General features: G+C 42.5%; 4 protein-coding genes across 4 annotated transcripts; 3 read left to right on the top strand and 1 right to left on the bottom strand.

The window, feature by feature from the left end:
• Window positions 1-97: 97 nt before the first annotated feature.
• Window positions 98-5,866, top strand: LOC116930797 (nuclear pore complex protein Nup214). The gene is made up of 10 exons (XM_032938198.2): window positions 98-254; window positions 320-658; window positions 726-916; window positions 977-1,285; window positions 1,350-2,550; window positions 2,606-2,733; window positions 2,793-5,122; window positions 5,192-5,446; window positions 5,514-5,667; window positions 5,745-5,866. The coding sequence occupies exons 1-10, from the start codon at window positions 222-224 to the stop codon at window positions 5,770-5,772; spliced, it is 4,968 nt and encodes a 1,655-aa protein (XP_032794089.2). The 5' UTR covers window positions 98-221; the 3' UTR covers window positions 5,773-5,866.
• Window positions 5,867-6,242: 376 nt separating this feature from the next.
• LOC116930821 (myotubularin-related protein 2) lies at window positions 6,243-8,928 on the top strand. The gene is given in 10 exon segments (XM_032938224.2): window positions 6,243-6,460; window positions 6,531-6,913; window positions 6,915-7,416; window positions 7,483-7,540; window positions 7,604-7,644; window positions 7,719-7,823; window positions 7,879-8,138; window positions 8,199-8,302; window positions 8,369-8,573; window positions 8,645-8,928. Coding segments are annotated over 10 exon segments (1,920 nt in total). The 5' UTR covers window positions 6,243-6,372; the 3' UTR covers window positions 8,819-8,928.
• Window positions 8,929-9,143: 215 nt separating this feature from the next.
• LOC116930832 (CDAN1-interacting nuclease 1) lies at window positions 9,144-10,732 on the bottom strand. The gene is given in 10 exon segments (XM_032938233.2): window positions 9,144-9,451; window positions 9,510-9,615; window positions 9,684-9,792; window positions 9,794-9,818; window positions 9,923-9,972; window positions 10,046-10,128; window positions 10,192-10,322; window positions 10,387-10,497; window positions 10,563-10,623; window positions 10,684-10,732. Coding segments are annotated over 10 exon segments (840 nt in total). The 5' UTR covers window positions 10,718-10,732; the 3' UTR covers window positions 9,144-9,321.
• Window positions 10,711-15,248, top strand: LOC116930808 (regulation of nuclear pre-mRNA domain-containing protein 2). Its single transcript, XM_045168255.1, has 9 exons — window positions 10,711-10,861; window positions 10,951-11,249; window positions 11,342-11,498; window positions 11,561-11,647; window positions 11,707-11,830; window positions 11,895-11,926; window positions 12,005-12,292; window positions 12,382-12,779; window positions 12,907-15,248. Exons 1-9 carry the CDS (start codon window positions 10,769-10,771, stop codon window positions 12,998-13,000), a joined length of 1,572 nt encoding a protein of 523 aa, XP_045024190.1. The 5' UTR covers window positions 10,711-10,768; the 3' UTR covers window positions 13,001-15,248.
• The last annotated feature ends 439 nt before the right edge of the window (window positions 15,249-15,687 follow it).

The following is a 15,687-nucleotide window of genomic DNA, read 5'->3' as shown; positions in this document are numbered from 1 at the left end:
AACTAGTTTTTATTTACTTTAGACTCGCCACAGGTAAAAGCAAAGGGAAAAGTGTTTACATGAAGTTCTAAAGGAAGTAGATAATCTTGTTACCACTAGATGGCTGATCTGACATTGCTTTTTTCAACCGGCATTGTACCAGAAGTTAAAAACGTGTGAAATTGCTATTCTAATAGTTTCAGTTTGTTATACGGTTATAGGAATATTACGGTGATTCAAGAATGGCTAATGTCCCCGATCCTGTTGAAGTCTTGGTAACCTTGATAGAATTTTATGTACTAGTTTATATAAACTGATTTGTCTGTTTTTATTTCTATAGCACTTCAAAATGAAGCAGTTATGTAGATTTAGAGTGACTACGAAGAAATATGATGTCCAGGACAATTCCTCATTGCTAGCCACTTCCCACTTGTTTGGGTTGGTGTTTGTTGGTGTACCGGATAAGCTTGTTGTCATCAAAGTTGCAGACCTTGTGCAGATTGATCATGCATCTTCCAAGAAATCAGAAATTTTATCATTTCCCTCAAAGGAAATTCTTTTGCCCAGCAAACCAATTTTCGTAGCACTGAGCTGTGATAATCTTACCTTGATGGTATGCCTTCAAATGTCTGGATGTGCAGTAGGCTGGATGTATGATGTTCGTGGATTTGCAAGACAGGTAATTCTCTACTGCTTTACTAGGTATAGGGAACAAAGGTACAATTCATTTAAATTATGTCCTTCAGACAGGAGAATGGAGCCCATTCCAAGAAGTTAGGCTTTCATCTACAGAGGGAATAACAGTGAGTGATTGTGCGTGGAACCCCACTGTACCTGGTCTAGTTGCTGTTAGCTTAAGTGATGGATCTTTAGTTGCAGTTGAAATCAATAATACCCAATTCTCCATAAATAGCCTTCCATCTAACACACAAGCCCAGTATGCAAATTCTTTTTCCTTTCTTTTTTTCTTTACACTTTATAAAAATTTTATTTCTAGAGCCATTTCTTGGAGTCCCAAAGGCAAGCAAATTGTTGTAGCTCGGCCTGGAAAACTAGTTCAATACAAACCTGATTTGAAAGAAGCCAAGACAATAGCGTTTAGTGGTAGCGAAGTCCACATGACCACACCGGTTGCCTGTGGGCTTCAATGGCTTTCAACATCTCAATTTCTCGTGACATTCATCGATCAAGATGATCCCAATTCCCGCCCTCACCTCCATATCGTCAATGTACAGAAATCGGGGGCGACGACTTTCATAGATTATGACGATGTTTGCTACGGCAGCCCTTCTGGAAGACCACATAAGTATTGAATCATTAATCGTATTCACTTTATTAGTGGTGTTATATCAAAGTTATTTTTGCTGTAGGTATCTTACACTGAGCATACCCTCATGGAATGTTCTATTAGCATCTTCAGCGAATGCAATAGAAATTGCCGTTCTCGGCCAGACGGGGGGTGGGGATGCTGATCATCCTGAATGGAGGCAATGGGCACTAGAAGGTGAATGGCGTGCTGAACTACCACTTGATGAAAACACTGAAACCAACCCAATGGGAATGGCCATCGATACAACAAGCCAAACTCCTATCAGTTGGGATGAAAACCAAACATTACCAGCTGCACCTATACTTTTCGTTCTAAGCACTCACGGTTTGCTTTGCCCTTTTCATATAATAAATCAGAAGAATGCAACACACGTGAACCAGGCCCCTCAAGAATTGTCGGTGACCGGTGAGAGACCAGCACGAAGTGGAATTGGCCTTAAAACGGCACCATTAGCAGCTTCCACTCCGTTGCCTTCTGCTCCTAAAGTAGCCATACCCAGAACAAACCTTGGAGAACGGTTTGCCACGTTCGCGGAAGCTCCTTCCTTGACAGTCCCAACTACAACGCATTCAGTGTCAGGTCCCGTTGTCCTCGACAAGGTTTTTGGTAACAAACCTCTTCAGCTCAGTGTACCATCAGTTACCGCGGCTAAAGTGACATCCCTGCCTGCACCTGTTGTTGCACCTGTGAAGGCAGAAGCCCCTCCTGTTTTTTCAAGCGCTGTTAAATCAGCAAGTCAAACCATGGCCGCAGAACAGCCAAATATTCAGGCGTCCGTGGATGCCGCGACTGCAATATTACGTGATGAAGTTGTCAAATTTGTTCAAGACTTAGAGGAGTTCAAAGCGCGTTCGTCAACATTGAAAGTTACGGTTGCCAGTGAAGAAGATAAACAGCGATTGTTGAAACTGACTTCTGATCTGTCTGCCTTCGGTGTAGACCTAGTCGATACCACAAAAGTGCAAGACGAAGAAGTTAGAGGCTTGTGCACTGATTTAGTTGAAGTTGCCGCACTTCTAGAAGATGCCCGTGTACGACACGCTCGTCGCAAGAATTCCCGCTACAGCCACTTGCTCAAATTACGGCCTTTAGATCCAGGTAACCGCCGAAAAATGGACGATATCGAGCGCCTGCACATTCACATAGAACAACAGCTTGTAGAAGCTTCACGGTGCCTAGATTCTATCAGTCGCGAACGTACTAGGGACAACAGTCGAAAAGTTGAAATCCCCATAACTCAGGTAAACCTTCTTGCTTAAAGTATTCAACAAATTCTTTATTTTTGTTTAATGTCAGGTGATTTATGAAGCGATCAGAAACAACGCTAAAATTATATCACAGTTAAAGTCTCGGGTAGAACGGATCATAGCCCAGAGCAAGGAACAACAATTGAAAATTGCAGGAGCTGCTTTCGAAGCCCTTAGGTTGTTCCCTTAAATTATTGATCAAAAACCGTAGCTAATCGTACGGTCGTTTCTCTTAGGCCGAAGGGAGCTGATGACTCATGCAAGTGGGAATCCGAATTGGCTGTTCTGGCCGACTCACTTCTAACGTCAAGTATCAGAGGTGAAGCTGGAATACACTCACCTCATCCAGTGATCCCACAAGTATCACCTGATAAGCAAGCGATGCTGCGGAGCGTATTAGCTAAAAGACCTGTGGCTCGCATCCGAGCGGTACGTCCAGAATCAGTTGCAGAGTCACGTTTGCTGTCAAACCTCTCGGGATTCATGCAGAAAGAAGATAAAAACGCGTCGACTGCTGCATCTGATTCCTTTAATTCACAAGCGTCGTCCAAGAGTTCCATGCCCAATGCTAGAGACGCTACGCTTGCGTCACCTGTGGAGATCAAGCCCCAGTTACCGAAATTGGGATCAGTAAACAATGTTAGCAATACTGTAACTCCTCTAGCCTCGACTCGTGCTCCTCTTGCCAAGTATGCTCCCCAACCAGCTCCTGAGGTGGAAGACGTCACTCCGCCGTCCTCTCCAGTAAACTTGGATCAAAAAGCCAAAGATATTGGTACTGCGCTAATGATGAGCAGTTTTAGTTTACCCTCGCGTATCGCAGCAACTACTGTCGCAGACGTCAAACCGACTTCGAAATTAACCGATGTAAAACCAACCGTCCCTTTGCCTACTTCTCTCCCACCACCTTACGAACCCAAGCCAACATTCGCTACAATGCCGACCTCGATACCTAGTCTGTCGTTTGGAACTCCTAAGCAGACCTCCCAGCAAACTGGGCTAGGATCGACAAGTCTCTTCGGCAAATCTTCATTTGCTTCCGCATTTAACGCTGCGTCTACACCTTCCGTAACTCCGGCGGCCGCGCCATCTAAAGTAACGGCCGAAAGTACGTCATCGTTTGCTGCTTTAGGTACGCCTGCCGTTCCAACAACAGTTCAGTCAAAACCAACTAAGAGTTTAAGCACTCCGTCGTTTGGCCTGGCGTTTCCCGCCGTCACATCTACTTCCGTGCCCAGTCCTGCTCCTTTGGCAGCCAAACCGGCAGAGCAAGTTCCGGCTCTAAAAACAAGTTTTTCATTTAACTCTCTAGCAACAGCCGTTATAGCACCAACTCCGACGTCCACCGTCGTGACAACGTCCACCGTGCCAGCTGCTGGGGCAACTCCAAATTTTACATTCTCTTCAACTCCCGCAACGACCACAACTGTATTGCCTACGATTGCTACCACCACTACTGCTCCCTTGTCATTCGTAACACCTCAGTCGTCCTCCTCGATTAGCACTTCCAGCACTGATGGTTTAGCTTCGACTGTTAAACCGACTGCAGCGCCGACAAATTTCTCTTTCAATCTGGCCAAAGTTCCGAGCTCATCTAGTGTCACCGCACCAGTAGCTGCACCCTTCTCTTTCAATCTCTCCGGAGCTGGCTTAGCCACCACCAGTGCTACCCCAACGGTATTTTCAGCGCCTAGTTCTACAGCAGTGGCTGGATCACTGTTCTCGTTAACTCCAACAACCAAAACACCAACCGCCTTCGGTGTCGTAAGTACCATTGCACCAGCCACTACACCGAGCAACTCACTCTTCAGTCAGGCTCCAGCAGCGTCTGCTCCGGCAACATCGGCTCCCGCAGTCTCATCTCTTTTTGGTCAGTCCTCTACCCCGGCCGTTGCACCTAGTACCTCCGCTACAGGTGTAACACCTTTGTTCGGTCAAGGCCAACCTGCCAATTCGTTAGCCACCGGTGCTCCTGTAACGCAACCCGCTTTTGGACTTGCAGCTACCACTGCAAATGCAGCTTCCACGCCAGCACCGGCAGTTACTACAGTTTTCGGTCAGCCAGCCACTACATCGCAGAACACCGGAAGTTTGTTCGGCCAGCCTTCTAATCCGCCAGCCGGACTGTTCTCGTCCCCCTTCGGACAAGGAGCTTTGGGCCAGTCAACCTCTACGATATCTAGTACAGCAAATACACCCCTCTTTGGACAATCGACTTTTGGTAAACCAGCGCAGGCCCTACCTCAGACAAGCGTAGCTCCGTCCGTTTCATCTTTCGGATCGTCGTCTGTGTTTGGACAGTCGAGTGGAGCAGCTACTGGATTGTCAGCAGGAAGCGTTTTCGGCCAAGGCGCTACTGCGACTACGACCCCGATCAAACCCCTGTTTGGTGGATCTTCATTTGGACAAACTCCGGCGAATGCTGCGGCAACTGCTTCATCTCCAAGCCAAGGCTTTGGAGCCAATGTGTTTGGCAACATGGGCTTAGGTGGCACCCCGAGTGCTGCTAACGCTAATCGTAACGCTTTTGGCGGTGGAACGGTTTTCGGCAGTGCAACCCCGTCTGGTAAATGGACATTTGACTTCTGCACTTCTTTGTTTTCCGTTTAATGATCTTTTTAAATTAATTGATAAGGTCAAGGAACGTTTGGCACTACGGCTGGATCTTCTTCTTTCGGAGCTCAAGCAGCTACCCCGTCTGCCGCTCCTTCGTTTGGCAGTCCTTCGCAACCCAGTTTTGGAGGGTTCGGTCAGACCCAGCCTCAGCCGGCCTTTGGTGGAGCTGCAACATTCGGTGGTTCTCCGTTGTTTGGGAGTAAACCAACTTTCGGTGGTGGACCGACATTTGGTTCCCCGGTTAGCAGCATTGCGGCACCTAAACAGGAAGCAGGTACGTTCACTAATCTTATAGAATCGCAATGAACTTGTTTTCACATTGACAAAATTTACTCCGGTAGGATTTAGTGCGTTTGCTGCCTCTAATAACGTCCCTACATTTGGAGTGCTCGCAAGCTCGGGACCATCTTTCGAAACTTTGGCAAGTAGCAGCAATACGCAACCGGCATTTGGAGGAGCAGCCTTTCCGTCCACCAACCCACCTTCCTTTGGAGGGTAAGCTGTTGTTAAACTTTTAAAGCAGTATGTACTTTACATTAAGCGATTCGTTCTTAAATTTTTCTCTTTTTCAGGGGAAGCTCTTTTTCTTCATGGCGTTAGATTTGTTGTGCGTTCACCATTTTTCTTGCCAAATTTTGTTGTTTTGTAACTTCGCGTCTGAAATTGAAAACCTGAATAAATCCTTTGTGTTCTAGTTTGTCTTTAGATGTCTTTAACGTCCGATAGAAAGAAGCCTCGAAGTGCGTTAGGCAAAAGTAGACATAGGCACCAGAAAGAAAAAAGGTTTCCACTATCCGGAATTTAGAAAACACAAATTTGCATTTGCATAAACGACTAAATCATTAATCTCTTCTTGGACAAGGAGTCGGTCATTTGTCGCTTACTCGCTTGTTTAGTGGCTTTCGCATTTATAGCAACAACAATTCTGTCGTAGCATGTCCAATAATAAACACTTACCATAAGAACGCAAGAAACTTTTTTTCTCTCCACCTTTCCCTCTCGTCCCACATATTTTCGGCCCGAAATTCCAGGGGTCCCGCACTGAAATCCGCACTTTACCCACCATTCCCCGCAATTTACGCTGTCGCATCTAAGAGCTGCAATGTTATCAACCGAGTGTTTTGGTTTGTTTTCTAGATAGGTAAGTTTATCGACGAAGGAGGCCGTTTTCATCTAGGCATTCATTTACTTACCTAGAAGATGGAAGGTAGGAATCATAGCAGTGACTCATTGGCTTCTAACTCCTCCAACTCCAAGCTGGGACGCGATTCTGCATCGTCAAGCAGAGGTTTATATTTTTTAAAGAATTTTAATCGTTACGATTTTTTGGTGTTTATGTTTACGTCTTTCTTAAACAGGATCAGCTGTCAAGAGTCTGTCAAGTTCCACATCAGCATCAAATGAATACTTTCCTGATTTTGATTCAAAAATCACCATCAAAGAGCCTTCAGTTGTTGACAGTCCTACTCCTTTGTTAATGGGAGAAAAAATTCAAGGAGCAGCAAGAGATGTGACTTATTTGTGTCCATTCATCGGGCCAGTTAGAGGAGCATTAACAGTCACTAACTACAAAATCTATTTTCGCAGCTCTGATCGGGATCCTCCATTCATTCTTGATGTTCCTCTGGGTGTAGTAAGTCGCATTGAAAAGATGGGAGGGGCTAGCAGTCGAGGAGAAAACTCCTATGGAATTGAACTTATCTGCAAAGATCTTAGGAATCTGCGTTTTGCCCATAAGCAAGGAAAATCATTCCCGTCGAAACGTATTCGAAAAATTGCAGCAACATGCGTTTCCGCTGTCACACAGAATGAGCCTATTTGCTTTTGAATTCAAAGAAGAATATCCTGAGAATGGCTGGACCACGTACGAACCAGTAGCCGAGCTAAAACGACAAGGATTACCCAATGAGAGTTGGCGAATAACCAAACTCAACGAAAATTACGACATATGTGATAGTTATCCAGCCGTTTGGGCTGTCCCTGCAGCAGCTACTGACGAGGAACTCAGATACGTGGCTGCATTTCGTAGCCGCGGCCGTTTACCAGTGCTGTCCTGGATCCATCCTGAAAGTCAAGCAACCATTACGCGCTGCTCACAGCCGCTGGTGGGAGTAAGTGGCAAGCGAAGCCGCGACGATGAGCGCTACGTCCAGCTTATTCTGGACGCAAACGCTCAATCGCATAAACTTTTCATAATGGATGCTCGGCCTAGTGTCAACGCAGTGGCCAATAAAGCAAAAGGAGGTATTATTATAGCCAAAATGGTCATTCACTTCTTAATCACAATTGACTTGATTTATCTTTATCAAGGTGGTTATGAATCGGAGGATGCCTACCAAAACGCTGAACTTGTTTTTATGGACATCCAGTAATATCTGTTTCACGTAAATTTATCTTATTCAAGAATCTAATTCCTTACCTTCTTTAATAGTAACATCCATGTAATGCGTGAATCTTTACGAAAAATCAAAGGTTGGCACATTTGCGTTAATATTTACAGTATCAGTTTTAATAGATATTATAATGGACATGTTTTTGGCACGTAGAAATTTGTTTTCCAACCGTGGATGACGTGCATTGGTTGTCTGCGATCGAATCAACCCATTGGCTCGAACATATCAAGTGCATTCTTTCTGGTGCCGTACGGATAGGTAAGAAACTTCAATAAATCTCTTGTGTGCGGTTTCTGATAACTTTTGAAAATAGTGGATAAGGTTGAAAACCATCGAACATCGGTTATGGTCCATTGTTCTGATGGGTGGGATCGAACAGCCCAATTGACTGCAATTGCCTTGCTATTGCTTGACCCATACTACCGTACTCTGCGGGGATTCCAGGTGATCATAGAAAAAGAGTGGCTCAGTTTTGGACACAAATTTGCGCAACGAATTGGACACGGGGACGATCGACATTCAGATGCTGATAGATCACCTGTGTTTCTTCAGTTTATCGACTGTGTTTGGCAGGTAATTACGGTAGAGAGGAACATCACTAAAATTTACTTCAATCACGAATTTAAAATGTAGGTGACTCGCCAGTTTCCTAGTGCGTTCGAATTCAATGAACATTTTCTCATTACTATACTTGACCATTTATACTCATGCCTGTTTGGCACATTCCTATTCAACACGTAATTAGTAGCTATTTTGAGATTTTTAAACATTTGTACAACCTTGTTTCTAATAATCCTCAATAGTGAACAACAACGGGTGAAAGAAGACGTGAAACAACAAACGGTTTCATTGTGGTCTTTTATCAATAGCCACACTGATGAGTTTATAAATCCACTGTACTGTGCAGCCTACGTCGAACAACATGTTCTATTCCCAGTCGCAAGCTTGCGGCAGCTTCGACTTTGGACCAATTATTACTGTAGATGGAACCCCCGAGTCCGACCTCAGGTAACCTTTTCTTATTTTTTAAGCTTTGTTTGCCAAAATGTGTTAATCCTAACAACCTTGTTCCTGACTAGGAATCTATTTCCACCCGGTCACGAGTGCTTGTCTCTCTGCGCTCCCATCTCCAACGGAGAGTACAGGAATTGCAGAAAGAACTGGATGCCCGATTGGCTCGAGGATCTACTGCAGTTTCACAGACCAATGAAGGACGTCCTACAGCAAGAGTATCGTCTCCTATCTACAGTTGAACAACTAGATTAATGTACCATTCTGTTATGATAACCCGCATACCGCATACTTTTTTATTGGCTTAGTTTATGGCCTGAGCAAGTATTAAAATTCACAAAGCTCGCTAACATTTGAAGTCTTATCAGTCGAACTGATATAGTATTTTTACATCATTTTTGGGCACGATTCCTATTAAGAATTATTTCGATTGTGAGAAGGCGAAAAAATCGGTTTGTCGTCAGTTTTATTAATGTTAACGACGCGCATCATCAAAGCTTTTGAACTTCATACAGTGAGCGAGACGTTTAGCCAACCGTATTGGAACTAAAAGGCATTGAGAGAAAATGAAAGGCCCGAATTTTGATCTGTAATGCGTTGGTGGTCAGGCTATGACAATAAAGGATTATATTACAGACAGCATTGTTAGAAATATCATGTCATTTTTTTCCCCAATAATTTTAGCGCTAGCTAGTCACATAAAAAGAACTTGAAATCTTAACCATGAGGAAATGGAATTTCATAGTTATAGATGTTGATCCATGAGAACCATATTTGTAGGAAGTGTATCTCTTATAAGAATAATTCGATTTTGGTGAATTTTTTCTAAGTCTTCCACATATCCGAACCAATAGATTACAAGCCCAGGTCCAAATCTAGCGCCGAATTAAAGCTAATTCAATGGCTTTCAATTAATATTAGCATAAAAGATACCTGTTCCAGTAGCTATATAGTTGATCTTTCAGATAACCACGATGAACTTCCTCATCGCCGAAAAGAGCTTTGCTTTCGATCCAGTTTATCACTTGCCCATCAATAGCTATTCAGTAGGGGAACAAAATTATATTTATCATAATATAATATGTTTTATGTAATTGTTTTACATACCAACAGGAATTTCCAACTTTATATCTGGTGTTTTGTCATACCCTTTCATCCTAAGATGATCTTCATGAAGAAAGGAAACCTTACAATTTTCCAGTTCCATTCGGAGATAACATTTCATATTCATAACCTTTAGATCTGCACTCAGCAAAAGGTTAGAAAAAACAAAGGGAAGTTATAAAAGCAACTGAGGGAAGAATTATCTTGACAGAAAATTGAGAAAAAAATGTAATGTCACTTACTGCTTGGTAGCTTCTGCTATTGGACCATACTCCTCATCTTCAAGCAAACACTGGAAAGAAGAACAAAATGATAAAAAAGAAAAAATTATTAAATTGTAACTCACACGTGAAATGACAATTTACCAGATAAGTTTCAAATGCTAAATCTCTGTCGTCTATCAATGCAGTGTTTTTCATTAGAGTTGAAACCAAGAGTTTTGCAGGCTCTAAGATAATAAAAAATAGCATTAAGGTGAAGTAACCGCATTCAATATTTTAATAAGGCTTACTTGACTTATCATCTCTTTGATAATGTCTTTCTATTATGGATCGAGCTAGAAGAGCTGGAGTTAGCCCAACTTCATCCGACAATCGAAGCAAAATCCCTGGTTCTTCATTCATCAAAATAGAGTTTGTAAATCTAATTGGAACATTTCCTATGTTATTTAAAATCTATAAACAAAAGATTACGAGTAATCCCATACTTTTTGTACATGACCTCCACTGTTTCCGAAGTTGTTAATCTTCCATGCGAACCTTTCATTCGTTTCTGGCATTCCTGTGCAACAACGCATTTCAAGGTATCGACAGAGAGTCTGCATTGAATAGAAATTACGGTCACCATCTATCTTCCGTCAATTAAATTTTATAAACTACTCACTCTGGGAAAAGCTTTTGTAGGCTTTGAATTCTATTTCGGAATGGTAACTTATACAGGGAATCTAACAGCGAGTTGTACGTTGTTTGGTTTAGGACACGCGCCATTTTAAAATTTTTCCCACCTCGAGTTCTGGAATATTTATTTTGATTTGACATGCCGTCGGTGTTATACTTGGCACCGTTGCAACTGCAAAATTTTTGTGTTTAATGGTGGCGACGACGATTTGTGAGTCTGTGATTGCTGGTGTTAATTTGTCGACCAAAGTACAATTCAAGAACAATATTGTGCTGAGCAAAAAAGTAAATTTGTATGATATGCGGAGTTTCTTTTGAGGTGTTTGTAGTAATCAGGGCGTTTCCCTAACTAGAAAATAATAATTCCTCAATAGATCAACATGGCTAAAAACGGAAATCATTTCAGCGAATCGCATTTCGAGAAAAAGCTAAACAATCTCAAGGATACCCAAGAAAGCATACAAGGGCTCTCAGCATGGTGTCTTAGCCACAAATCAGACTTGCATCACATCATCAAATGTTGGCTAAAGGCAATAAAAAAGGGTAAACCCGAGCAATGCCTTACATTGTTCTACCTTGCCAACGATGTCATCCAATATAGCAAGAAAAAGAGCTTGTTAGACCTTGTTTCAGCTTGGGAAGTTGCATTGAAAGAGGCCACACCATATGCAAGGTATTTCACATTGTTACAGATGGGATTACAGAGTTTAAAAATCTGAAAATTTGTAACAATTTCTTGTGATTTCCTACCTCTTTCCAATGTAGGGAGGAGAAAGTTCGTAGTCGTGTTCAACGGATTTTCAAAATTTGGGAAGAAAGAGATGTTTACAGTACCTCGTTTGTTCATGAACTCTCAATTCTGTTAGAGGACCCAGTGGAAATAGAAGAAAAATCTTCTGTGGCACTGAGTTCTGATTTTGAAGTAAATGTGATCATAAAATCCAACTGAACCCAAATTCTGATTACCTGGATGTTGTTTTTCAGACCAGCCATCTTGTTGAAAAGATCCACCAGTGTAGAACCCTTGAGGAGGATACAGACCTGAAGCAAAGGACATTAAATGAATCCAAGGTTTGTAAAAATAAAACTGCATTCATCATACTCATATTTCCATGCAACTGAATCGTTAGGTCAAAATTACCGAAGTTGATGCCCTCAGGGCTAGCGTAAAAGAGCGTCGTAAAACAGATGATTTTTTCAACGAGTTTGATGCCAGCGTTGGGAAGAATGGAAGAATACGTCAAAGCCCTGGAAGTTGAGACGTGCGAGAGGGCATCCCTTTTAAGTTTGTTGGAGCAAGCAGACCTTTTTTATGAAGCACAACGAGGAGAATTTAAAGTAGTTTTCACGGTAAGGGTCTTATAATTCGTCTCCGTCTACACTCAAGTAAACCGTATTTGATCTTCTTTTGTTTTCAATGTCGCTTAGGCCTACAAGCAGTTCGGAAGTCGAGTCAAGGGGGTTAAGCGTAAGGTAGAGGAAATGATGCATACTCTCCCCAAAACAAGTGAAACAAATCGGGCTCCTTCGGACACTGCGGATGCCCCGTCGCCCACGTCATCAGTGGGTTCAGATTTAGTACTCCCTGATCCCCATGTTACGCCATCAGGGGCAGGTGGTAATTATAGAAAACCACAAGAAAGCCGAAAATCTTTAGGCATGGATCTCGATTCTAGGATCACTTCATTCTTGGCAGGAGGTTCACAAGCTCTTGCTGTAAGTAGCGCACACTTCCATAGATTTATTTTTTTTTTATTTTTGTAATTTAAAGGGAACTAACTTATTTGTTACACTTTAAAAAAAAGGGCTCGTTTTTGGCAAGTCCCGTCAAAGCAGACTCTCCTCTCGTGCCACAAAGCAAGCCTGTACTGCCGGCTTCGGATCCATTTCCCTTTTATCCTGGAGTTAACAGCCCTTTTGGCGACCTAGCATCACTGCTGATTGCTCCACCACCACCTCCACCACCACCCCCATTGATGCCGCCTCCCGTATTTCAGGATCTACCAAAACCAGAACCACCTCCACCGCCACCTGTATCTCTACTTGGCCAAGAACCCTGGTCAAACAGCAGCCCGGTCCACCATCCGCTACCCTCGCGAATACCTTCATGGAGCATGGATGAATCTTTAAGCGATAATGGAAACAACAACATTACTATTCATCACCCGTCAGCTTTCTTCCCATCTCACGACGTTGATCTCAGGTTACACAAATACCTTTCGTAAAAGATGCTTTGTGAACATTTTTCTGTGTTTTGTTTTAATTTTTAATTTTTTTAAATTGACCTATACGACTGCGTTACAATTGGTTTGTTTTTGTGTGAAATTTAGAAGTGGCCAGCGGCCTATTGATCACCGCAATCTGATTTCTCTAACAAGTGGCCCAGATAAAGTATTCGCCGCCGCCAATTTCCGATACTCATAGCCACGTCGAACCTTCTGTGGGGGAAGAAGAAATTTCCAGCTGGCTGAAAGACGTCTTGAAGGCCCAAGAAGCGAGGGAACGCAAACCTAGCGATCTGAATGAGCAAGTTTTAAATCTTTTGGATTCTTTCGATCACGACAAAAGTAACTGCGTGAAATTGCGGGATGGACCAATAGCCGAAGGAGCGCCATCAGGAGCGAAAAAGATAATGAGTCTCGTTGATTCTCATCATCTCTACTCCAGTCACAACAGCCGGATACCAACATCCAATGCGTCTTTTGTCTGTGTTGAACAACCCCGTAAGGAGATCCCTGTCGTTAAAGCCGATCCTCCGGCAAAAGTACCCAGCTTAATGGCCACCGTGCTATATCCGGATCGATCATCCTTTAGCACAGCCGCATCGGATGGTAGCGCAAATCGACATCAGCCATTTGATCAGCAATCGCCACACGCCCGAAACAACAGTAGCGCGACAGCATCATCGTCCCCGAACCCTTCGAGCCGTGGATTCACCCCATCACGTTTTTCCCGTCCGCCATATCCTCGCGGATCTCGGTGGTAGCGGTCATCTTTGTTGACTACGACAGTGTTGTCTATAACGCTTGCTGGTTATCATGACTCGTGAATTAATTTTTTTTTTTGTTTTTTTAAACAAGCACATCATAAGGAATGGCCCCGTCGGTGAATTTCGGATCTCTTCCTGACTTAGCAATGTTAATTTCTTTCTTCTTTGTTTTTTTTTTCTCCTCCTCCCCTCGAATTGTTTATGTGTCATTTATCTTTAACAAGTTGAAATTGCTTCTGGCGTCATAAGAAGGGTTCTTACTGTATGGCGGCATACATCGTCATTCGCTTGCCTATTGTGTGTGTATATGTGTTCATGGCAGAGCTAATCGTACCGTTAAGTAATCAAGGACTGATAACTTTGGTGTTTCCTGTAGAAAAGACATTGGAAATATCCAAACTGGAACGTGTCAGGTCAAATGTAAGCAGGTTGTTTCCGATGCCAGAGTAGAGAGTAAGTTCCTTTGGGGAGGTAGCATGGTTAAATTACACCGCAAGGTTGATGAAACATCATGTTTGGTCATTGTTCGTGAGCGCCTCGGCATTTTATTCCTCATTATCGTAATTGTTCTTCCACGTTAAAGCGGGCTTTAAGGTACTTTTTTTTTTTCTCCCGAAGTTTGGAACAACAGATTGTCGTACCAACTCGATGCAAATTTACTGCAAAATGAAAGCGTAGCATTTAGTTACCTTTTTTAAGGTTCTTGTAGGCGGATTTTGTTTGTTTTTTCCCATTAGAATAATTCATTTTTTTTTTATTTCTTTTTCATTTTAGAATTCCACTTAAAAGAAAAACGCTTTTCTCTTTACTATGCGTCTCCGAATTCGATTTTTCTTTTCTTTTTTACGTCGCCGTGCAGTCGAATAAGTACAAATCGGAATTTGGGTTTGACAACACGGATTTTGCGGTCGTTTCTTTCACCGCAAATACAATGCGCTGCGGCCATATTTAACAGAATTTCACGCTCGATTTTGATTAACCTTTTGACTTTTTTTTTTTTTAAAGAGCGTTGTTACCTTTTTTTTCAAATATTATTATTTTATATATTTTTAAAAAATTCCAATAAAAAATGTGTGGGTTGATTTTCAGACTGCCAAATGTTGAACATTCACTACAATTCGCACTTATTCTCTCAATAATTTCTTGCCCTTTGAGATAAGTACGTCAAATCTTGGGAAATGATCTGCGATATCCGTCTCTCAACGTTGACGGATAATATCGTTCGCACTTGTTTCACTCCACGCCAAATCTTTGATCTCGATGTGTACCCCTCTTGTTTTATTTCCAATCCAGATGAAGATCACGTGTACTACAAATAATGTTCAATCATATGCAAATTGTTGTTGCTGTTTTCTTTTTAATATTTGGTTTCCCTCTTGTGATAAAGTGAACAATAAAGTCCACATCTTTTATTACGGGACCTGACATGTGTGTTCCAGATCCATTGGATTACATCTTTTTTTCTGCGCCAAAAAAGCGGACCGAAGTTTTCGAAATTTCTCAGGTGTAAAACATAAAATCGGAATGTAATGCAAATCGAAATTAAAAAGCAATAACTGTTTCCTTGTTTTTATGATGTGTGTGTAATCCACTTCAGCTGCTGGTGCCATGTCTCTGTGATAAGAGGATATTGTTGTAATGGTTTGTAATTGTTGCAATAAAGAAATAATGCTGTTTCATGTATTTCTGTTTTCCTTATTGGCAACTGTGAACATTCCGCCGACAGACCAAGTCAGTAAGCTCCAAGAGGTTGGGTTACTTATATGATTACCTAATTGAGACTGTAAACAGATGAGACATTAAGACGACGCAAGTCAATCGCTTTAGCATGAATTTATAAACTGTGACATTTTCAACGGATAAAGGTTTCACACTGAGGGAGGAGGGTTTCCCGCGTTTCGCTCGTGCGTGTCAATCACTTGATATGGGCTCGTCCCTGCCATTTCTCGTCGCTGTTATACTAGCTTGGCGTTTTGAAAAACGTCAGTGACTTGGGACCCTTTGAATTGGGTTCGATTTATGGAGAAGACCGTCGATTGAGAACGACGACGCCGACAAAAGTGAGGGCAAAGACGGCCATTGCCGGTTTGAAGGCCGCATGTCAAAGTCAAATAGACCTATC

The sequence above is a fragment of the Daphnia magna genome, linkage group LG1, assembly GCF_020631705.1.
Source record: "Daphnia magna isolate NIES linkage group LG1, ASM2063170v1.1, whole genome shotgun sequence".
Classification (NCBI taxonomy): Eukaryota; Metazoa; Arthropoda; class Branchiopoda; order Diplostraca; family Daphniidae; genus Daphnia; species Daphnia magna.
This window is presented reverse-complemented; position numbering and strand designations above follow the sequence as displayed.